Source organism: Melanaphis sacchari, unplaced genomic scaffold, assembly GCF_002803265.2.
Source record: "Melanaphis sacchari strain LSU unplaced genomic scaffold, SCAv2.0 Contig21_pilon_pilon, whole genome shotgun sequence".
Lineage (NCBI taxonomy): Eukaryota > Metazoa > Arthropoda > Insecta > Hemiptera > Aphididae > Melanaphis > Melanaphis sacchari.
In genome coordinates this window covers 805734-831437 of record NW_020271096.1, presented here as the reverse complement: position 1 = coordinate 831437, position 25704 = coordinate 805734, and the positions used below count along the sequence as shown (strand labels likewise).

At 30.5% G+C, this 25704-nt stretch overlaps 1 protein-coding gene across 1 annotated transcript in view; it reads right to left on the bottom strand.

Moving 5' to 3' along the window:
- Positions 1-10931: 10931 nt before the first annotated feature.
- Positions 10932-25704, bottom strand: part of LOC112594101 (atrial natriuretic peptide receptor 1) — a 288296-nt gene continuing 273523 nt past the window's right edge. Inside the window, exons 19-21 of the mRNA XM_025338728.1 lie at positions 17037-17135; positions 14021-14112; positions 10932-13383 (exon numbers count right to left, since the gene is read on the bottom strand). Coding sequence (XP_025194513.1) covers positions 13168-13383; positions 14021-14112; positions 17037-17135 — 407 coding nt within the window. The 3' untranslated portion in view covers positions 10932-13167. The remainder of the gene's footprint in view (positions 13384-14020; positions 14113-17036; positions 17136-25704) is intronic.

The following is a 25704-nucleotide window of genomic DNA, read 5'->3' as shown; positions in this document are numbered from 1 at the left end:
AAAATTATTTAATTAGCAAAGTACTTATTATTAACTTAGGTTTTTTTTTAGTTTAAATTTAATAATGTTTTTACTTGTGTTCAATGTAACAATTAATACAGCTTAATAAATAATATCAAATACATTACTTATCAGTACTTATGTGTTTTTTATTCTTTTAGTTATGAATATTATTATCTTTCCACTATTTTTTATAGTTATCAAAATTATATTAATCATTTACTATTTTTCTCTTAGTAAAATAGCTTATTTATAAAATCAAATTGTTGCTTCAAATGTCCATTATTGAGATTTCTTTCTTTCGTTAATTTTTTAAAAATGTATTCTATATTTTATGTAGTATTTTTGATATCTAGATAATTTTTTGAATAAACTCCAAACAGAAAAGCAAAGTACCAATTTAGTATTAAGCAGTGGCTGGAAATACATTTTTGGCTGTTAGACGAGATAATTTTATTTCATAGTTCGCACATTTAATTTGTTTAGAATCGTGAGGTTTGTTTCCCATAACTTATAAGTATCATCAAAATTTCAAGGATAATCCATTTTTCTGCTTTCATTTTATTTTATTTTACTTTAATTAATTTTTTTTTTTTCATACTGTAGTTATTGTACATTGAATTAATTTATGTTCCATACTGTACATTGAATTAATTTTTTCCAAAATGTACAACATTATAATAACTTCTATGTAAGTATATATAATTCAAATATTTTGTAAATATATAATATATTATTGTATATAACTTTATAAGCCTTACGTTACATTTAGTTGCATAGTAATCTCTTATATAAGTGTACATTTATAACAAACCACTTCTTGGTCTAAAATGACCTACCCATGTGTGAACTAGCAGATTATTCTGTCAAGCATATCGGAATTAAAGCCAAAAAGACTCAAGGTATAACATCACAGATCACAATTATGAGAAACACTGCTATTCGATTTCCAATTAAATATTAATACCATTAACTTCCTAAAGGATACTGAATTTTCTAACTAATGGCCTTATAATATATCGATGTTTAAGATCAATAACTATAAAAAAAGAAAAAAACCTTGATAAAATATTTATTACTGAGTAAAAGTTTAATAATTGAATACGTGCATTTTTTTGGTTCTTACAGCAATCTAAAAATATATTGACACAACTTTTTTTTATAATTCCACGTATCAAGTTCAAATTTTCTCTAAAGGGCAACACTATACTACCTAAAGAGGTATGGTGATTTTACAGGCAACGTATATGATAAATTAAAATTATCGCTCAGGCAAAATGATTAATCAGAGAAGGTCGATCAGTTTCTATATCTAAGGAAATTATTATTAATATTTAATTATATTACAATTGGCTATTTATTCTTGAATATTGAATACCGCTGATATTTACGGTTATTATTTTTTAAGAATTTGAAATTTAAATTTTGACTTAATTCATTAAAATCACAAAACTTTGCAAATTATTTTATAGCTTACAATTAATCAAATGATAAAAGTTTATGGCTTAAAAATGAATCCACAAAATCTACAAAAATATATAAACAGTTTTTTTTTGATAAATATTTTAAGTTATAATTTGAGTGTAATTAAATATTTAAGAAAACAATGACGATTTTAGTTCTTTGTTGTTGATTAAAAATGCTATTAGTCCGTATTTGAAACTTTTAATGTATATGTTAATAATATATGCAATAGCATTTTTAATGCAATGTTTTCGGAAAAAATCAATTTAACTGATCATAGTATTATAAATTTATAACTAAAACTAATAAATAATTTTAATAGCTTATCGTAGGTATACGAATAGGTACATCATAAAACATAGGTACCTACCTAGGTATTAAGTATTATACTCGTATATATAAAGACTGTTTTCGTCCAAAATATTTTTATTTCAATTTGTTTTTACTTAAACACGCAAGTACAATAATTTATCATTGTAAATTGAAATCAAATGTAACACTTACTCAATGACTAGGTACCTCGTACTTATATTAGCAAGCATACCTGTAGTACCCGACTGTACAGCAGAGCGGTTATGTATTTTTTTTCTTTTCTTTTTTGCTCTCACCATAAAGGAAGTCAGTTAAATTTGGTTTTTTTTTGTTCGGTAAATATGCCATGTATCTATTTCGATTTTTGTTTTGTTTAAAAATCAGATAAGATTGCAGTCTTCAGCTTATTCTATTGTATAATTTTATTTTATTTTTTTTTTCGTTTCTTGAAATTATTTACATTATCCATAGCTACCTTTGATCTCTCCATTTTCGTAGATACCAATAGGTATTTAATGAGTTTATAAAGTTTATTAATATTTATAATATTTATAATTATGTTAATTAACTTTTTTAATGGTTCTTATAAAATGCATTTATCGACAGGCTCCCGTATTTCCATATCAATTTTTTTTTCATTGATAAAAACCCTGATTAATTTTTCGTATCCCTTTTTTATACTTTTACCAGATATCACAGCCCACAGAGTAGTATTTAAATAATCATTTATTCATCACTTAATAGGTATGATTAATAATTTGTTAGGTTTAAAAACAAGATTCTGCAGACTTCAGCTTATACTATAGTGCAGGGACGGTCTAACTTTTTTCGGCCGCGATCTACTAAAAATATACTTCACCTTTGAGAATTGACTTCGATAAAAAAGTTTTTATTATTATTAAGTTACTATACCACCATAATTAATTTTCGTGTGCGCAGCCTAAAAATAAATTCTAGCACGATCGACTTTAAAATTGTTTGCGATCGATTGTTTGGCCGCCCTTGCTATAGTGAAACCTCTATTAATACACACTTAAATAATGAACCCTTACTAATAGTCATCATTTTTAAATTCTCCTGCAAAATGTATGCACATAATAGGAGTTATAACCTCTTAATAGTGGACGTGGACATTAAAAACTGGTATTAAAATTAAAAATTATCTCTCATAAATGGACACAATACAAGTACATATCGAAAATGTGTAATAAAAATAGTACATTTATTTTTTATATATCGATCATATTCTATCATATCTTAAAAGTTTTCCTATTCGAAATATGATGACAAATGGTTCGGTTATGTTTTCAGTCATCAGTTGTATGTTGCACATTGTGTAAACACGTACCTATTATTTATACGAGCAGTAAACGCATACATTTGTACGTTTTATATAATATAGTATATAGATACAAATGAGAATTATAATATAACAAAATAAAGTGTTTTATTTTTAAATGTTTAATAGTATATTTATTTAAAATTAAAAACTTTATTTTTCGTTTCTAAAATTTTTGAAACTTTCCGTTTAAATGTTACGTACCTACTGCACGATTATTATACCACTTGCACCTATTAATACAGTAATTTACTTAACATGTAATATACAGCAAATTGGCCAAATGGGTATTGAGGGTATTCACTTGCTTACCTTTTTTTAATTAGTATATGAACAACTTATGACGAACTTTCCATTCAATCTATTAACTTAGATTTAGTATTATTCAGAAAAAAAATTACTGAATATATTATAAGTACTTTTAAGTTCTGTTATTATAAAATTTTTTTTTTAGTATTTAATCTTGTTAAAGTTATTTATTATTTTTGTAACTTGAAATGTTGCATGTCAAATGATGTATGCAATAATAATATGAATATTATGATACGGTATGCCGATATTTGGTGACCTACCTTTATAAATGATTTATAATGCCAGTTTATGATATCACGTAGGACGTTTTTTTTTTTAGTATCATAAATCGATTAACATAATATAACAATGTGTGGAGGGTAAATTTAATCCTGACCGCGCGATTGGCTTGAACAAGCCGAGCTGCGATGACGGACAGTGTCGGACCTGTAGAGGCGCTACTATGATACAATATGTGCGGGACACTTATTATAGAATTATATACAATAAGGATGATTCCGAAATACCTTTCCGTGGTCAGGTTGAGCGGCTTGTAGCGAACTCAAGCGTTAGATTAGGTGGGTACGGGACTTTGTTCATATAGTCCTAAGAAGGACTTTTTTTTGGTCAATCGCAATGGTAGATCGATTGTCGATCGCTGTCGAAATCACGAGAGACACTGCGTGACCGGTGGCAAAGGACGGTGACAACCGCCTGTAAGGCCCCTAATAGTCGATCGCCCGTTGTTACCGAAGGTGCGTCAGCAGTAGTTGATAAATTCTATCAATTAAACGGCGTCCTTGTCGTCGATCGTCGCTTCGTCCTGGCCGTTACTTCGCCGGGTTTGATCGTTGTTCCTTGCGTACGTTTACCGCTGGAATCGTTCTTCAAAGTATTGGCTCTGGAAACTCGCTGCGTCGTATTTACGAGTGTCACTGCAGTGTATGTATTAAGTATCTTCGTTTCCGATTGTCATTTTTTATCGTCAGCCATCTAAGAAATTATAGTTATTAATACCTTAATCATTTCAATTTATAAGTTATATAAATTACCTGGTACCTAACGGCGACGGCTGAAGGACGAAGGACGAGCGATGAGGATGAGGTACATCAGAATGCATATTGGCGTCACCGGCGTTTGGGCCTGTTGACGTTGACCCGATCGCCGTTGATCAGCGCGATCGGTGTTTCGGCAAGTGCGGCATCGACGCCCTCGGGCCCACTGAACGTGATACAACCAAAGTTTACTTCAGTGCGTTTACCGGGCCGGTCGACGCCGTTTTTGACGCGGACATTGAACACCGACCCAAACTTAGGAAACGTCTGAGATAAGTCCTCAGACGTTGTGGACGGTAATATGTGCCCCACGAAAAGCTGCTGGTCGTTGAACGGCTTTGGGCGGTCGGCGGACGGGACGGTTGTGGGCGGTCAGTGGACGGTTTCTGGAGGTTAGTCCACGGCCGTGGACGGTCGGTGGACGGCTGTAGGAGGTCAGTCCACGGCTGCGGACGGTGGCTGGAGGTCAGCGGTGGCGTGGCCGGTCCGGGCGCCGGGACAGTCCGCGGATGGCGGCCGTTGCGCGACACACGCGTGCTGCACGGTGGACGTGACCACCGTGTGCGCACCTACGCGGACCACGAACGACCGACTGTACACGCCGTTCGGTGGTCGCCGTCACCAAAAACTGGCCGGGCGCACACCGAACGGTGTAAGTTGACTGGACGACCACGGGCTGGCCGGCGCCGTGGCCGTCCACGACGTTGCCGCCGGCACCCGCTGCGGCTTTGAAGAACTCGCTTAACTGCAGTGGCCGGCCTTGTGACCACGGTTCGCGACCCGTCCCCGTTCACCTGCGAGTATTGAGCGTCCTTGGAATACGATTTCCAAACGTCTTCCGGGTCGTTGTAGAATGTCGTACAATAGCGTCCGACCACTTCGCGGCCGACGACAGTCACGTCGTGGTCGTCGCTGTACAACTCGCCACCGTCGCCGCTGCCGTCCACCACTTCCGTTTGGCGCGATTTATCGACGACGCTGGGATTCACATCCGTTTGACATAATTTATCTGCGACACAGACTGCGGAGCCGGTATTCACATCCGTTTGACTTGGTTTATCCGCGTATCCACTCGCTTCAACAGATTCCATCGGTCTTCGATCCTCGGTCGATTTCTGTTCTCTTTCGGACTTGTTCTGTTTACGGGTGCGTCCCGTGCTACGACCCACGAATACGTTCAAGAATTTCCTCAGATTCAATCATTATTTTTTTTCGGCGTATCTAAACTTCCACACCACAACTAGCTAACGACTGAAAAAAAAAAATATACAGTAATCGTTCGCTCGTAAAATTGTTGTTGGCTGTTGTTGTCATAGTATAATGTTATTTTTGTCACTAGCCAGCGATCTCTCTCGAATTATAAAACTATATTATATAACATATTGGAATTTTACTGTTTGTAAGCTCTTTGACTTAGTTCGTCGCAATCTCGTTACACGTTAGAAGTCAAAATAATTGTAATAATTAAAGAAATAATAATTAGTCGCCAATTAATCGGCATAAAGTTTTTGCTTAATATACTTCGCCATGGTTCTGATCTGACTCTCATAGTGGTCAGTGAATATGGTTGTATGTTATTTGTACCAAATATTAAGTTACCGTCTTTATTATGTCTAGGATATGCGATAAGTGTAGTTTATTTGTGTCTCCTAATAGTCCTAACATAAATAAAATTGTTTGTATAATTGTATAATCTAAAATGGATAAAAAATGTGCTGAAAATTTCACGACGCAATTAGAGAAGTATTCCTGGATACGTGAGTCACGCATTCTTATTTCTTATTAATAAAAATATTCACATTTTACTACATACATATTATAATATATATATATAATAAATATTATTAATATTTTAATTTATACCAATTTCAATGTATATATATATATATATATATATTTAGATATTACGTATAACCAATCCTCTATGGTCTATAACGTTATTCCCTATAGAGGACATTTAATAATTTCTCGCAAATGTCCACTATGTAGATGTTTTCTCAATAGTAGACAACTCCTTGTAGTGGACATTTTTTAATTTCCCATGGCTGTCCTCTATATAGAGGTTTCACTGTATTCACTGTATAGGTATATCATTTATTTCAATTTTATTTTCACTGTATAAAATAAATTTACTTACAAGTACTTCAAACCAGTCTTTTTTCATTTTTCACGTGCATTAAAATGTAAGTGCGTTTATAATTTTTATATTTTTATTAATTAATATTTTATTTTTTTTTTTGCTTCTTGAATTGTGTTTATCTTAGGGCGCTCGAGTTTCCCTGACCCTTTTTAATTTTTTTTTTTTTATCTATTAAATTACTTAATATCTTGTATTTATTTTTGTCATTTTCGCTTTGTCATAACGTGTATATTAGATTAATCTTAGACCGTGAATTGAGATAAAATTGACTAGAAACAAGAGCCTTATGCCCTTATCGCTGGATTGGCAAAAGCAAAACATATAATACCTACATTTTGATTTTTGAACTATTAAACTATTTATCATTTAATTTTATTTGATAAGCAATGTTTACGTCTTTAATAAAACTTAAAAATAGTATTTGCTAAAACAATCCTTTTATTGAAGTATGATATGAATAAATAAAATATTAATAGAATAAAGGTACCACGGTAAGATGATAAGTAGTTCTATTTTGATTTAAACTTGTGGGTGTTACAAGTGTGCAACTGAAATCTTGTCTCACTGGTGAAATAAAGTTCACTCCACCACTACAGTTAAAACAGGATAAAACGTAAGAAATAATTTTAACACAGAATCCAATCAGTTATTGCAACTATTATTTAATATAATATAATGTACTGACATATTTATTATTTCAAATGAAAAATAAACAAGAACTAGAATACATTTTATTACCTATCTTTATTAAATACTAACTTATATATACAATGTAATGCGTCATAATATTTTACAAAACGATTTACCGAACATTAACCCCCTTTTCGTATTTATTTTTTATTTTTTCGTGGTATTGAATGAATTGACGATTTTTATTCTTTTAATAATAATATTATTGTAATCAATGTAAAATTCATTGACTATCATATTTAGTGCAATAAATACAAAAACTAATTATAATAATATCTTTTGCAGAATCTTAACAATATTCAGTAGGTACATCACAGTTTTCTAGTCGGGACATTAATTTTTTTTAGAAGTTAGATTATATCATGCGATTTCTTCGTTATTTAAGCCTTGAGTATTTAAGGTGAGTAGTTACTCAACTATATTGTCACTATGATCAAATTCTACGAATAAATGTCTACCGAATATCACGGAACTCGATTAATACGCGATTAACAGCAACACAGTCCTCGAATTCGTAAATACGATTTTCGATAGTCGATAGGTGTATTCATACGTATTATGTTTGTCGGATATTATTGTTGTGAAATCAATTTTGGAATATGACAAAAGAATAAACGAAGTAAAATAAATACTAAATAATGTGCGTCGATGCATTTCGTTGTAAATCGTTCCGTATCATATTAATCGCATTTGTTCACTATGATTATATTAATCTTATTTGGTCCTCCAGTACAATCACAACAAAATTATACTGTCGGGCGCACACACGCGCACGTGTACACATATATAATAATAATATATAGGTAATTTTAATATAATAATTATACATTTATAATAGAAATCAACAGTAATAATATGCTCGCTCATGGTTACATGCTCAGGATGGTCCATTCGTTTTGATATGGCTTAAAATGTGAACTATAACATTTTTTTCATTTTTTCATTTAGTAACTAGTTATACATAATAATATTGTTGCACACATAAATCTCACTTAACAAAAACATCGATAAACATAGAATCATTGTTTCGCATAAATATATTGTGTAGTTTAATACTTCTATTATGTTTTCATTCCAACAACATATTTAACGAGCGCTACGATAACAAAATTAAAACAAAAGCATTATACAACAAAATAAAATACATTAATATACTACTTATATTTATATAATAATATAATACACAATATAATATAATAATAATAATATATTATTATGGGTAAACAGTATTATTATGAATTTTAGGAATGTGTTTGATTTTATACAATAATACGATATTACATAATTTATGTGTTCGACTGTGGTTTGTGTAAATTATATGTTAAAGCGAATTACACAAATAGTATGTGTCATATTTACCTGGAATATAACACTTATTGAGTCTAATACATTATTTGATAAATTCTAACCATAAGTAACAACGTTGAAGATGTATTATCTATCGTAAATACTCTAGACATTAACTCAAGAGAAATAAACTATTAAGTATTGAAAGGTTTTGTCAAAAAAAAAAATAAAAATAGAAACAAGTAAAGCTGGATAATAATATAGTAGTAAAGTACAATAATAATACAAAAAGAAAAACAAAATTAATAAATTATAATATAATGTAATAGGTATTTTATATTATAATATAAGGGACAAAATGAGATCATGAATTTTCTTTTTTTCGCTTTTTTTTTTTTTAATGGGTTACAGTTAAAACACAACTTATTAGGTACACGCAAAATAGTTATTACACGTTTATTAAAAAAATAATAATAATAATTTTAACGACTAATATATTTTAATAAACACAAAGCGGTAACAAAACGAGAATAATAATGGTATAGGTATATATAATCATATAATAATACATTAAACTTCTATTGATGTTTGTCAATGATTGTCTTAAAACTCTGCGAAATCTATGCATAATATTGTAATCATTTTGTCTTTCCTAGCTGGGCCGTATTTATTGAACCTATTAATGCCACTGATATAACAAGTACTACCCCCCTACTAAATTATTTTAAAAACAGCTTGTGTGACAACTAAATGATGACGTGCTCGGTTTTTACTAGAGAAAAAAAATAGCAATGTTAAAAACACCTATTTCTATCGTGAGTGCCGTATGCCGTAATTCATTGGTCTACCATTGATTCGACATTATGTAGATATTATTGTACAATATTTTAAAATATTTTTTGGTACTTACAACAGTTTTGTTAGCGTTAAGAAAAAAAAAAAAATACACAACGTTATAAAATAACATAATAACTAACCTATATTATTATCAATAATATTATAATATATTACATGCAATCACATCAAATGTACACAGTTTCCACGTTGTTGAAAACGAGTTGGTATAATATTATCATAATATAATATTTAACTTTATACATAATATTATATTATATAATCATGTATATAGAATCATACTTAAAACGTATAAATGACTTTTTTTTTTTTTTAATTGATTATTATATTACTAAAACAAAATGAGTATAGTATATTATATACTATTATATATTATACAAATATATATAAATATATATTAAAAAAATGGTTTGCGTCAGTAATATAAATATTATTAAACATTTAAACATTAAAATAAATCATGTAAAAAGGGGTGGAGGAGGGACGAAAAAGTTTAACAAAGAGACCCCAATATTATTAAAACGAAATGAACGAATGGAATTCGTATCAAAAATACTAAATAGGTATCTACTTACACTAACACATTATCTATCCGATAACCTAATAGTTAAATATTGTAATTATATTAACTCGCCGCCGCAGTTGTTTTCCTAATCGCGCCATGACGGACCAAATCACATTTCAATAGCGTAATATTATCAAGATAACAATATACGTTTTTCATGGGTATTGTTTTTTAATTATTTTTTAATCCAATAGTCAACACAGCGCCAATATTACATAGTAATAACAATGACAACATCGACGCGATCGAAATGAAAATGAAATTAAGATCCGCATTGGATCAAAAAGATCTGTACAACGTTTATGTATTATTAAATTTTAAATATGAGAATACTATTATAATTTTTCGATGATTCGTTGCGCAACATCATATCTTGGGCAATGTTTATTATTTGTTAAGTTTTTATACCTATACAATATATAATAATATGATGAAGTATGTGTAGAAACGATTAAAGCCGGACGAGTAGATTGTTTTATTTATTTTTTATTTACATATAGTGTCAGTTAAAAGTTATATCAAGACATGAAAATAAAATTTAATAACCGTGTAGTTCGGTTTTTACAATTTTCGGAAAAATAATATGAACTAAATTGAATTTGGTTCGCTGTTTGGCCGGTTCATACATTTATTTTTTATTTTATTCGAGTCACTGGCACTCGTTAGGAACTGAATGGGTGAAAAATACAATCGTGTAATAAAATATTATTTTAATACTTTATGTTAATACTTGTGTTATATAGTATCTGTGTGAACCAGACAGGATATTATATTTTATGAAACCTATTCATTTTTGTCAATATTTTTAACAAAATTGCCTATTTTGGTGAAATAATTTAAACTTAAGTTAAAAAAAAAAATGTGCAAGTACAACCTAATCCACTACAAAATATAGTTTTTTAGACTTTTTTTTTTTATTTTTAATTAATTTTTTAATTAACAAGTGTAATTTAATCATACATTCACGGGAAAAAAATATTTTTAACTACACTTGACTTTTTTAACTAGTTTTTCTGCATAGTTTTTTGAAACAAAATCACGGTATTGTCGTAATTGTGTATCACTTGTCTACAATATATTTGAACGCATTAATAGATCAGGAGCACCTGTAATATTATTAAAAATCTAATCTACTCGATTTACAATATAATATTATAATGGTTTTATAAAATGTGAATAGAAATTACTTTTAAGTACGAATGAGATGTACACTTTTGCACGCCTCGACGAGAAAATATTAAAATCTATGAAGTAATAATAATAACAACAATAACAGTAATAATAATATGTCGTCATAAAACAGAATAGTCCGTCGTTGGACAATCCCTCCCTCGCCCGATCGCGCACATCTATCGAATTCTAATATTATATACAATATATCATAAACTGTGGCAATTACAACGCCCAAAACGGGGGGGGGGGGGAAAGTTCTCCCCCATCACCGTCGATCTCACGTGATATCGTTGTATATGATTGTCGCGTGTTCCGGCAGTGGTTAAAATACATTTGACGTCACGGCGACAAGATAGGTATAATAATATATACCTACTAAAAACGTATTATGCGCACGTGCCCACACGGTCGCTTGTCGTCGGCGTACATTAATATAGTTATGACCGTAATTTATAGGCAGGATGGTTACGATTCCGAACGGGATTACAACGACGGACGACGACAGGTACCTAATGATGAAATATTAACCGAGAGAGTGTGCTCGCGCGGCAAAATTGTTACGATTACGGCTCATTCTTCTCTCCGATCACACCGGCACGGCGCGCCGACGTCATACCGGGTCGACAATTTTTTACGCACGTAAGAAACATAATACTATATAACCGCTCGCCCGCGTGCCCGGCCGATACCATGGTTATGAAACACTATAAAGCGTAATTTACACGCGGAATTATTGTAGCCAGGCGTCTCTCGGGCGAAAAATTTCGACTGGTTTACGCGATATTGTGGATTATAAAATACGCGATCATTAGACGCAAAACGCAGCCGCAGCGGCGAACCGTTCACCGCGGTACCCCGACAACGGTGCTCGTGCGAATTCGTCGGTTAAAATTTTTGAGGGGGAGTGGAAATTAAAGAGCGCATTAATAATATTATTGTCATCACTCTCTGGTCGCACGCCGTCTTTCGGTGTTCTGTCGCGGACGCGGGTCCGTCACCGTGTCGTGTCAGACATCCACAATATCGCATCGCAATACTATATAGGTATAAAATGTCTTTACTACACCCCCCCCCCACCATCATCGAGTACCAACGCGCTAGTTATATCCCACGCGCGTTCACACTAACCCCACCGCCGTCACCTCCACCGTCGTACACACAACCGCGTTATTTCGACGTGATGTTATAACACGAAAATATACCAATACCAATTGATTAAACAGTCGCAGCTGCACAGGTATCGTATGACCGGACCGATCGCGCGCTACGTACAACAATCATATCGTCGCGGGACGATCGTAACACAATATTTTATTTGGTGGTAGTATATTTCACGACATTTCAGCTGTTGGCAATAATTTCGTATGGACGGTTGCTATCGTGTAAGGTGATCGCTTGCAGACAGTCACCGTCGGTACATTTATATACATTATTTACACATCGTTGTGAGAGATGAGTTGACTTATGACTGCTGAGTAGGTACCTATATCGTAACCCAATACGCGACAACGGCGAAATGCTTTTATCATCGATTTTAGTTTATCTGCGACTTATATATATAAATAAACAGTCTGCCATTGGAGTAGTTGACTTTGGCCGCAGACGATATGATTGTTACGGTTATTATATATTAAAGTCTGCGACGCGCTTACGTGTGTACCTATTACTACGTGTCTGTGACGAAAATCGAGACTACGAGTGAGTGCGGAAACGCGACGATGAACGGCGAGAGGTTTGCGACTGAGAAGGAAAGTTCTAGACTGCAGAAGACGATACATATATATACAGTACTATAAACACGAAAATGCGTATTGCATACATAATACCATTTGAATAAACGCGCGTGGATCGGGAGTGGTGTAGAGTTTGAAGTGGAGAGGGTGATGGTTTTTTTTTTTTATTTGATATTTTTCCTGAGTGACTATAATAGTATAATTATTTATATGTATATAAAAAAAAAAATTTAAACAAAAAATACTAAATCGGATGAATCTTCTTAACCATTGTCGCCTTGCAAAAGCGGCGTGGACGCGCTGATATTATTGTGGTTGCCTATGCTGTTGGCCACGGACTTGGTGGACGACGACCCGACGCTGTTTGTTGTGTGCAATTTCGAAAACGATCCGACCGGTTTTACCGGAACTACGGGGACCATTGCGGTGGTAGGAGTTTTCTCGCCCAACAGCCAGTACGTCGTCACTTTTCCTTTGCCCTATACGAGGCAGAGAGACGAAAAAATAAATTAAAATTTTCATTAGTTTGGTGCGAATAAGCGTGCAAGACGTGCATGTAATGGGTACAAGAAGTACCTATACTACAGTTGCAGGTATGTTCATACTAACGGTGTATTTTGATATTTATTGACCTACAGGAGGAAACACTTAGCAGTTATATTATTGTAATATTTGATGAGTAATTAAAATATAATATATTCCTATGAAAAAATTGATGTGGTCTCATAAATCATATGATGACAATTTAGTGCTTGTAGAATTATTGACGATGTATCATGTCAAAACGTGTGCTATACGCGCAGTTGCGTAATGTACTACCTTTAGGTAGTACATTTCATTGTAAGGTAAACCCCATTTTTCTGATAGTTATAATCACTGTAAAATTTTTTTTTGTTTTTGTCTGGGGGAAGCTCTTGAATACGCCACGTAGTGATTCGCATCGTCTGTCATTGTTTTCGTTGTCATTTTTTCAGAAAAAGTAATAGTATATGTAGCGTGCAGTTGATATTACACAAACACATAATATAATATATATATTATATATATAGGCTTTGAGAACGACAAAAATGACGCGTAATGGACTAGAAAATAATGGATCTAAATCCGTTTTCTTACCTTCATCTCGATTTCACCTCTGAGTTCCAAATCGAACGTGCCAAACGTGTCGAGCACTTCTTTTGTTTGCGGACTCACATGGATTTTCAGCGCTAGAAAATATATACACACGTTTATAAACTCTGAATAAATATATATGAACAGAAAATCATTTTTATTTGTTTATATCGATTTGGATTACTGCAGACGAAAACTTTCACATAATATATTATAGGTCGAACGTTGTGTAGACATACGTTATTCATAATTTTATATTATTTTCTTGGTCGACGTTTGATTTGTGTACATTATTTTTTTTACTAGATGAACAAAATATGTTGAGTATTCGTACAAATTAAATAGTAATGTGTCGATAAATAATAATATTTTTTAATATGTATCGATTTATGACGTAAGCTCAAGGCGAAGTCAGTGTTATTTATTTTGTTTGTCTCCGGCATTTATCAGTATGTGGGTGTTTGAAAATGATGAACGCCAGGGTCATGTTCCGTGAGCAATATGAAATATGTAAGCAATCGAATTGCCTCCAGAATTTCAAATATTTCAACAGAAATGTCTGCTAAAATATCTGTTTGTGTAGTAAACAAATAATTACAATAAGAATGGGATTAATATAATAATAATAAAATAATTTGAATTTGTGAATTTTTGTAATCATATTGCCTATTAATTACAGAGCCCGTGAAATGTGTATCTGCACAGATTTGTGTCTTTATATATAAAAAATGTGGAAATCTTTAATATTTGTGGAAATCTTTAATATTTGTATTGTGTGAAATGGGAATTACAGAAGTTATCATTATGTTGTTGTATTATGATAACATGCAAAGATTAAAGATTCAACCAACGATCGATCCAACGGAGGAGTTGATATTAAGTTGGTACCTAATATAATAATTATTATGACCACCCCTGTTATTATATTATTTTCTATATTTTGATCATTACGATTTAGGTAATAATTAAAGCCTAAAAGTTATTTGCATGTTTTTACTGAGTGTATCAAAAAGTTGCTGGATGAGCTACAAATTTGAATCACAACCTAATGAGTTCTAAAATAAAATTTTAGTTTATATATTCTCGCATATTTTGAGGTTTTTTTACATATAATATATAGATATTTTAAAATAAAATTGCATTTTACTGAATTTTAATGAATTTTATTCATGATATACATTTTTTTTATATTAATATTTCACGAGAACGCTGACAATATAAAATAAAAACCTGTTTCAAATTATAGGTTGTACTTTAATAATTTAATATTTTGTAATTAGTAATTTATATCTTGACAGGCGATAAGCCGGTTATACTTCTAGTTAAATTTAATGAAACCTAATCCCTTGTTTTAAATTGTAATTCTTGAAGTAAATATAAAATATATCATAATTAATTAAATTGTGCATGTTTTTTCCATCTTTTAGTTATTATTTTTACCAAAAAAATGAAAATAACGTATTTAAAAAAAAAAAAATTCATACTTAGCGCATATTTTAGTGATTTTAAGCGCATATTTACATACATAAATTTTGATAGTTTTTAGTACATGAACTTCCAGGTCTTAGTAATAATGTTTGGGTACTATGAGTTTTCTAGACAAACCGTCAAGGTGTCATCGGATAATTTTTTGGATTTACAGATTAAGCAGAGCCCTATGATTATATTGTCGTGTACCAGGTGCTCGTGTAAATATGCGCACTAACTGTCTTTCAGACGAATCGGTTGGCATGAAGTGCGTTGATGAACGAGTTCGGTGGCGTTTTTTGACGTGCTAAATTGATAGATTATATGGAAAATGCGGTTCGATGGTTAGACATACGCGCGCGTACTCAGATTGAATGAATAATGACGAACATTTTGGTTTATTGAAAAATGTGAACCGAAGTTAATTTATAAGATCATAAATTTTGGTACCGAGATGATTTCTGACAGATGGAATAATGCGTTTCAAAAGAAAAAATAAATTAGATATTATGTGCTCTTATTCATACGTGTATTGCCTCTAAAAAGCGCCAGTCGTAGATATTAATAACAATATTGCGAATCGTATTTTTATATTGCGCAACGTTCTACACGCCATTGTGCAGCTCTACAACGAACCCTTTTTACCGACTAATAAAATCGTTTCGTATTATTGAATATATATATATATATAATTAACCTATTTGTTAACGACACATACAATTGATTTTTGTTTGTAATATTTCGAAAAGATATTTTGAATAGTATAGGTATGTATGTACTATGTACCTAACCTCAATCGGATATTACGATGGGTACGTACAGTGAAAACGATAATGGCTATTATGTCCGGATTTAATTTTACGCGAAAACGAATATATTCTACGCTGTTGTTATTATTATTACTATTATTTTGTATAATATAATATGTCGTTTTAGTAGGTCATATGATTTTATTCCATTACTGCGTACGTGGAATTCGATTATCTAGCTTTAGTTTTGTCTGCACCGATATTATTATACGCGCTCACAATACGTCTGAAATTGTATTACACATCGATGCCGGACAGGAACAGCTTTACCGCGAACGCCGGCACTGATGCAGGATATGACGTACCGACATGATTCATGTTTGTATGTCGGGGTAGATCGCATTGCGCAGTGCGAAGGGCGATTCGTGTATAGGTATTATAATATTATATCATAGTTAGTATACAGTTTGCACGCTGCAGTGACCCAGTGACCGATCTGGCGAGGGATTTGATCCAAATTTACACGGATATAATAATAATAATAATAATAATAGTAATAATATTAAGCACCTATAATAACAGCTATGATATTATGTTCGTGTACCTATGTGTGCATTGCATTATTGTAATAGAATTTCCACGTACATGGTTAATGTGGCGAAACGATAATAATATGTAAGTCGTAATATGAGTATACGTGTCTTAAATGGGTAGGTACTATATTTCTTTCTGGGTTAAAGTAACGGGTAATATTGTTTTTTTTAATATCAACGAGATTAAGGCGAGTAGAATATAAAGCATACCTTGTCCATAGGATTCCATTCTCGAGGCTGTGTTGACCGTGTCTCCAAATAAACAGTATCTTGGCATTTTGAGACCGACCACTCCGGTTACACAAGGTCCTGGACAAAAATAAGAAGACATGGTTTTTTAAAATCATATAGGCATAATATTATAATACATTACTAACAACTAACTAAAAACTAAATTTATATTATCTAATTGGTTTGCAAATGCATTAAGAATGTAAACATTTCAACGTCGGTTATATTATACATTATTTTTCTGTTCCCGTCTATGGTTTACCGTGCATTTATAACAGGCTGTAATATATAATGATGAAAGAAAACTTATTTGTAAAATTATGTTTTGTTTTAAATATTTTTTAGACAAGACAAAGAGATAAATTTAAAATTTATTATAACAATGCGCTAGAACTATTATTGTAGCTCACTGAATGTTTGAAAAATGAGATTTTTTAATAAACAAAGACGTGTTAAAATGTACGGTATTCAAATAGTTTAAATCCGGACGATTAAAAACAAAGCGAATCTTTTTGGGCGTCTTAATTTGATTGTTTATTTACGACTATCATTTTTATGAACCACCGACTTCTATATTAAAATATTAAACAAGCTATAAAAACAATGCCGTCGTAAAAGCTCTCGCTGTTTGAAATTTGAAACATTCAATTACATTTTAATAAAAATCTGACCGCGTATATATTTAAAATAAATTCGTATTTCGCGTAATTTACTAGAAAACCTGATCACTCGTGTATTTAAAAGTAAATTTTTTTACGACAATATTACAGTTATGACCTTGCACATTTTTTTTCTTAATTTTGAAAACATATTGAATGATAATTTCACGCAAAATCGTCTAGGCGTTTCGATATTTTATCGTGCTCGAGAACTCATAAAATAAACCATAAAGTTTAAGGCGTTTACTTAGAGTAATGTTACGATGGATGCAATCAAAGGGATCACACTATATAATGTTGGACCGGCCGATAAATTACATCGGAAACTCGGCCAATGCGAGCAATATAATACTGTATTTGCGTTTATGGCACGTATAGTTCGTGTGTTAGTACATAACATTACAGACGAAGTTTAAAACGTGCCTAATTAAAACCAAATTAAATATCTAGTTACCTATTTGTGACGGCCAGGTTGCCTTGTAGTTTGTTCGAATTAAAATTGTTTATACTGTTAACAGATTACGTCGATATGAGCTGAGATCCCTTCCATGACAAGCGCAAATTCGTTGATTATATTTTCAATAATTCTAATTATATTTTATAATGAAAATACTACACAATGCGTAATTGGTTGTCAACAACGTTCCACGATTAGTATGAAAATATTATTATTTTGTGATGATTTAAATTTAAAATACATACATTTCTAGTATTTTCTACCATCTTTGCTGTTGACATTTTAATTTTACCAATTGTGCACCATCGGTCTAACAGCCATTTATCAGTTATTATTGAAAATTAGACCAATACTTTATTAAAAACAAATTTAAAAACTTAAAATATTGATTTTGTTTTAATTCGATTGTGAAGAACACCTGTTATACGCACATAATTACAAGTCTTATAATTTATCATGAAAACTTCGTTAAAATTTATAGTAATAATCACAACACTCTTGTAGCCTTATAATATATTGATTAAAAAATGTATAAAATAATAAATCTCAGTACCTACATCACACATTCACTGCACGTATCAAATTGTATACGTAATACAAATCGTATCTTTTAATTATTATTAAAACATTCTTGAGATTGTCCAACAATGTGTTAGATTAATGTTTTAGCCGTTCAGGCTATAATTTTCATGTACGTAGATACTAACATTTTCACGTCACCTGATGATTGATGCGATTTCAAAAAACTAAATGGGCATTATAATCGTTCTCTGTTATCCCCAACAACGCGTATTTAAATCACTCAACTATTTTGATACGCAATAAACCAGTCGGGAGTTTGTATTGCCAGTATTGCCACCGAGTTATAGACATGCAAGATAGGTCCTATTTGGTCTGTGACCGTTTCGCAGTCATTTAAACTATTTTCTGTTCGATGCAAAAGTTTTAAAACTGACATAGTTCAGACGGACACACATGCTTGTAGTTTTATTCGTGGCGTAGTACAACACGCAGAGGATTCCGTATGTAAGATAAACAAAGCGAGAATATATACATATTGTTTTGTAATGTGAAAACCCGAGCTTTACTCTACAGTTCCTATATTATAATTTCCACGTACGTCGTTATTTATCAACCTTTTTGAAAATACTTTTCAGATTAAAATATAATGCACTACACAATGCGATGTTGTTAGTCGAAAAATTCCATTTGTATTAAAATATTCTGTAGTACACACATACACATTACACACACATAAGTATACGCAACAAATGAACAGGAAACAGCCATTATACCTCCTCCCCGTTCGGTTTAATGTATAATGATAAATATATGTTGTTTGTTCATAGTTTTTCGACACGAAATTGATCAACGCGTCAGAAAAACAAACACGTTTGTCTGGATTCATGTAAACGTAAACAACAATAATTATTATGTGATTTTCGATAACGATTCGAAATTAATGAGTTTTTATTGCGCACGCGCGTATCTGTGGAAAAAGAATAAACGATAAGGATGCCAGATACTTAAAAAGCACCTAAAATGTTGTTCAATCAAATTTAAATTACACTTAAATTTGCATTATATTTTGCTTTTGCCACGTGTTTTAAATTGTATAAAATTCGAAGTTGGCAATCAAAAATTAAATTTCTGTGTAAGTGATATATTGTATACAGAATAAGTATTGTGTATTATTTTAACGGTTTTTTCAGTTATTTAAAAAACAAAATATAAATTTTACGCTGGCGCATATGTTTAATTCGGTATGTGTATAAATCAAAATAGATGGCTAACGTACCTATAATAGTCACGTATTCTTAATGTATAAATGTATACTGTATAAGGTATAAAAAAAAATTTATTAAAATAAACGGAAATTTAAATGAATTTTAGAAGCCTTTTTAATATATTTAGGCAAACAAATTTACTTGACCTTCCATCAACATTTGAAAAAAAAAGTTTGTTACTTTTATTATACAAGTATAGCTAGTAACTAAACATTGCATTTCTACAATAACGATAAAAAATTTATTAAAATTTTTTTTAGATTCTAGTGTGATAATATTATATTATATTGCACATTAAATGAAAAAGAAGAAAACATTTATTTTAGAAACTAGATGAGTCCGAAGTAAATGGTTGACTGCAAAAATGAATTAATATACTCGTAGAATCCAATTTATAAATCATTTAAAAGCAATGATGATATGGTCTCTATATTTATACTCGTACATTATAAATTTTATTTTAATATTTCAAGGTATAAAATAATAATATTTGGTGAACGTTGAAATTTGTTTTGTCTTAGAATTATTTGAAAGATTCTTGAGTCTTCATAATCATCTTCTTCCAACCACGATCACCATGTACGGTAACTGAGCCAATTATTTTTTAATAAGTATTATGATACCAGTGTACGTTGTAATAGTTTGCTATTGTGTACAACAATAATTTTAATGGGGAATGGTAAATTCCTACACTAGATAGTTTTAGTTCCTCTATACATGCTTTTACTAAAACGTTAGAAGAAAAAAATAATTTTTATAAAACAGTCTAATTATTTTTATAAAGATATCAGTTATATAATTCATAATACATTATTACATATGACATGGTCGTAAATTATAAGGTTTAAGCCAAATATAAACATACCTATTTTCTATTAGAAATTTTGTATGAAAAGTTCTATATCAGTAGAAATTAAATTAAGTATGTAGAATACTTAAAATTAAAATTAATAATTTCAATAATGTAAATGCACTTTAGGTTGTATGAAAAAAAGTTAGTTAATCTGATAAAAATCAATTTATAATCAATTATTATGGGTAATATGTATATTGTATATTACTAATTTGTATAATATTTAAAACAAATAAAAATTCTCATTATAGGCTATGTTTTTAGAGAAATTCTAAATTTTAGAAAGGTTTTTACTTTTTAAATTTAATATTAACTATGATTAAAATGGAAATTACATAAAAAAATATAACCGTTGAAAAAAAGTGACAATATATTTAAGCAATCCTGCTAAAAAAAAAAAATAAAAAATTTCAAATGTTTATAATACCAAAATAGTATGAGATGCCAAAAGCATCAGCATTTATTGTTGTATAATTGCCCAATTTCGAGATAAATCTGAATGCAAAATAATTATATAATAATAATAATAATAATAATAATAATAATAATAATAATAATAATAATAATAATAATAATAATAATAATAATAATAGTAAATATCATCGTTGCCGTTTTGTGTTACTGGCGCAATATTTGAAAACAAATTGGGGCGTGTGTGGAAAAAAACAATCGGTCAGGTAGATTTTCTTATATGAACATTACAAGCGACGTTGTTCGTCAGAACATGGCGTAACACAGCACATGAATCTAATGCAATATTATTATATGATACCTGCAGCGATATTCGTCGAATAGATTTGCGGGAATGTTGAACAAGGGATTAGTATATGCGATCGCTGGCGGCACGTGCAGACGCGATGGCAATAAAAAAATTTAACGTGTTCGTATAATATAATATATATATACGTTATTATTATATGCGTATCGGGAAGTAGAGAGAGAGAGATAGTGAGGAAAAACGTCGTCGGAAAGCTCTGCGTAGGAGCGATTACCGTTATTGCCAGTCCCCGCGGCGCAGTCGCTGATAAATGAAAAACGCTTTGTCTGTCAATTTTATTTTCGGCTCAGTCGGCGCAATTATTTTAATTTATTTTTGTTTTTGTTGCTGTTTTTTTTTTTTACGTTTTTTTTTTTCATTTAGTGTTGTGAAGCAACTCATCGAGCGATTCTTTTTCCGAAGGCTGGCGAACGCGACGTCCAATATCATTGTGGTAGACATATCATATCATTTATACGTTACAACACAAACACAAATTTATATTAAATCATTTGACCCGCCACACTAATTTACATGCGATTTTTTCGAGGAAGGTTTTATTTTTTTATACTCTGCAGTTGCTCATCAAAAAAAAAAAAGTAGTAAGTGATTAGATTTTTTTTACAAGTATCACAGTGATCTTAAAAGATTTGCTGTGTTTTCAAACTGTAGTATGAAAATCTTTTTTTCAGACTACGAGAATTGAATGCGAAAATATCAGTAGTGCGCAGTGAATATATCACCAAGATGGATATTATTCACAGCCCAAGCGTCAATAGATGGTGTAAAAAAAGGAATCTGTTTTAGTGTTCTCTGGAAAATATAAAAACATTTGTCATCTCCATTTGTTGTAGTTTTATTTTTCTACAGGCTAGCAGCTCGTCAGGGAACGGAGCTTGTAATGTTATATGTATAAAATACTTTAAGCAAAGGTCAATTCCAGTGGAACGCTTTCGATCGGCCCAGTAAAGATATTATCACGCCGGGGGATTTTGTGATTTCGGTGCTGTGCGATGGTTTTTATCGTCTGGTTGAACTTGCCACGTGAATAGTTAGCAGCAGAGAATGAAGGAGTAAAATTAAAAACAAAGTAGGATAATAATATAATGTTCTTAATACGCGAAAAAATAATTATTCATTTTTGGTAAAAAAAAAAATAATAATAAAAATAAAAAATAAACGAAGTACAATGATAACAATATAGACGTTAACAAAATGTAAAAATGTGCTCATTGTTTGGAATATGAAAACTAAAACTGAATTATTCATTTTATTTTTATCTAGTCGGTTTACAAGATTTTTGTTAAATTTTTAAGCCGTAGGTAAATGTTAACGTAAATAAATTATTATCCAACCGCGGTATGTTACATGCGAATACTGATTATATTAGTACCTAAATCAATAATTAACTTTCTATAATTATATCGTATTATTGAAACTTTAAGAGCTTGTAAACAATTAACTTCTAAGAGTTTTATAATCAGTTTTATTTTAAAAAAAAAAACAATGCATAAATAGTTTTTTCCAGAACGCGAAATTACAACTTTAATGATCCTTATTTAAAAATACCTCAATACATATATTTTAATCAATTATAGTGAAATGTATTTAATGTATAGAAATACATTGCATTTATTATAAGTGGAGTCGTTAATTGGAATTATATTATCACGTGTTAAAAAAAATTACTTTGCAATGTAGTGAGACTTCAGATGGTAAAAAATTATTTTCGATTTCTGGTATAGCGATAATATTATCGTACAATATACACTGTCAAAGAATCACTGCAAGTTACCGTACACTTCAATTGAAATACCTAATAAATTGTCGAATGCCACTTTACACACAAAACTTACACATTCATTGAATGATTTAGATATATGCAGCAGTACTTGGCCGATGCGAAAATTGGCACCCGAAAATCTCAGAGGAACAGCTTAACAACTGTTGTTTACTTTAGGCTCTTAAATTTACCTTTTTAAACCTATTGCCGTTGTTAATATTACTATCAAAATACAACTTAATTCCACAACGGTCTACGCAATTACCCATACGAAAATGTTTTCATTGCACCTGCCTTTATAATTTACTCGTGTGTTTGATGTACAACAAATATTTTGATGTCCATTATATTATTTATGATGCAATCGATGTAACATTGATTATTGAATGTCATGCGCAGAACACAAAGGAGAATATCGTATTATATTATTATTGTCCAAACAAGAATTTTACGGTTTTTTCAAATTTTTAAATTTTATTGGTTTTGCATAAAAAATGTGGAGTTATAATTAATTTACACAGATCAACGTCATCAATTCGACTAAAAAATGCGCAGCGCTCATAACGAATTATTATCAATTACAGACGAGTGTTTGAACATACAAAAGATAATCATTTAAATATATATATTTTAATTGCAATGTATTGTTTGTTCTTGTACGTCACGACGTGTTTTCTCGAAGAAATTCTTCATTAAACGATTAAAATCCGTTGTTCTTATTCGGATAATAATTAATAAACAAATACGGACTTAAGCGAGACTGAGTGATTTTCTCGCATCCGGTGTGTATTTGCAAGTAGGATACCAAGAAATTAACGAGAGTTGGACGTAAATTAAGTTTTTCGTATTTTAACTAATTTCGGCAATTCCAGCTGAGTATTGACAGCATGTCTCGGGTCTCAGCTAATAATGGTTTTCGTTAAGTAAAAATGTATATTTGCGAGTATATTAGTTGTCTGCGTAAATATCTAAGCTTCAAGCTTTTAGAAAACGATAAATACACACATGTGTGTCTATAGAGATATAAACTGATACACTCAAACACGAATAATATTGAACGGTGCTTGAGCAAAGTTGTGTTATTAGCTAAATTTAGCAATATTTCAATTATTATACGCTACATATGCAGAAATAATTGTTGTAACCGTTTTTCAGTACCTATTCAATTTTAATTTTATGTTTTCTTTCATCCAAAATTATTTGTGAAAAATTCTTGAAGCAATCAATACTGAAAATTAGATTTTTTATTCGTTTTTTGAAAATTAATGATTTTGACTCATGTACCAACCAATTTGTTTTATTATTTGTGATTAATAATATTGACAGCGTTTTTTAACATTTAAAAATAATGAGATAGGATGTCTTATAAAATAATAACTATAATATTATGGTTACATATTACAGTTTTTAATAATATATAGTTTCACTTCACAGTGTAATTAAACTAATTATTATTTTACACTATAATATTTTTAGTTTCCATAATCTTTTTAGTCCCTTAGCAGTTATTTTTAATTAAAAATTTAAATTTAAAAGTGATATACTTATAAAGTTCTATATAGTTGGTTTGAACATAATATTGAAAACACTTTTCAAGTCCAACTATTTTGGCATTATTATTATTATTGCATGTTTATTACACTGACTTACTGTTTATGATTGAAATTTGTACTAATATTATATTACCTATTGCTTTAATATTATTATTTTACGAAAAATAACAATTATTATTAGTTTAATCTTTAAGTATAGTATTGCAGGCATTATTTATTGTTTTCATTCAACCAAAATTTATGATTTATATTTAAGTAAAAAAATTCAAAATTATTCATATTTGTTTAAGGATTTTAGCTGTAATTCATTAATATAGGTTGTAGTTAAGTTATTGTAATAACTTATTACTAATAAGTATTAAAACATTAAAATAGATTATTTATTGAATGTGTATAGCGTGTATTTAGTTATTAATTTAACAATAATATTCAAATATATTCAATTCAGTGTAAATACTTCATTTAGTTTGCGTAATTTATACTACAAAAATAACCCATAGATTCCAAAAAAAAACTCAATGTAATCAGTGATATATCAACATACAATTTATGGTTTAAATATTAATATTTAAAAATTATACATTTTCTGATTAAAAAAAAAATAATGTATTTCATTCCCTAATTGTAATAATTATTTAAATTTTATATACTGATTTGATATATCTTAATATTGTATAGAGTTGTTCGCTTATAGTTGTGCACAGAAAATATCAATGAACATCGATTGACTCCGGAGTCATATTTATTTTTGAGAATAGTGTAATAGCATTTAGTTTTTATTGCTTGGTTAGTGCGTTT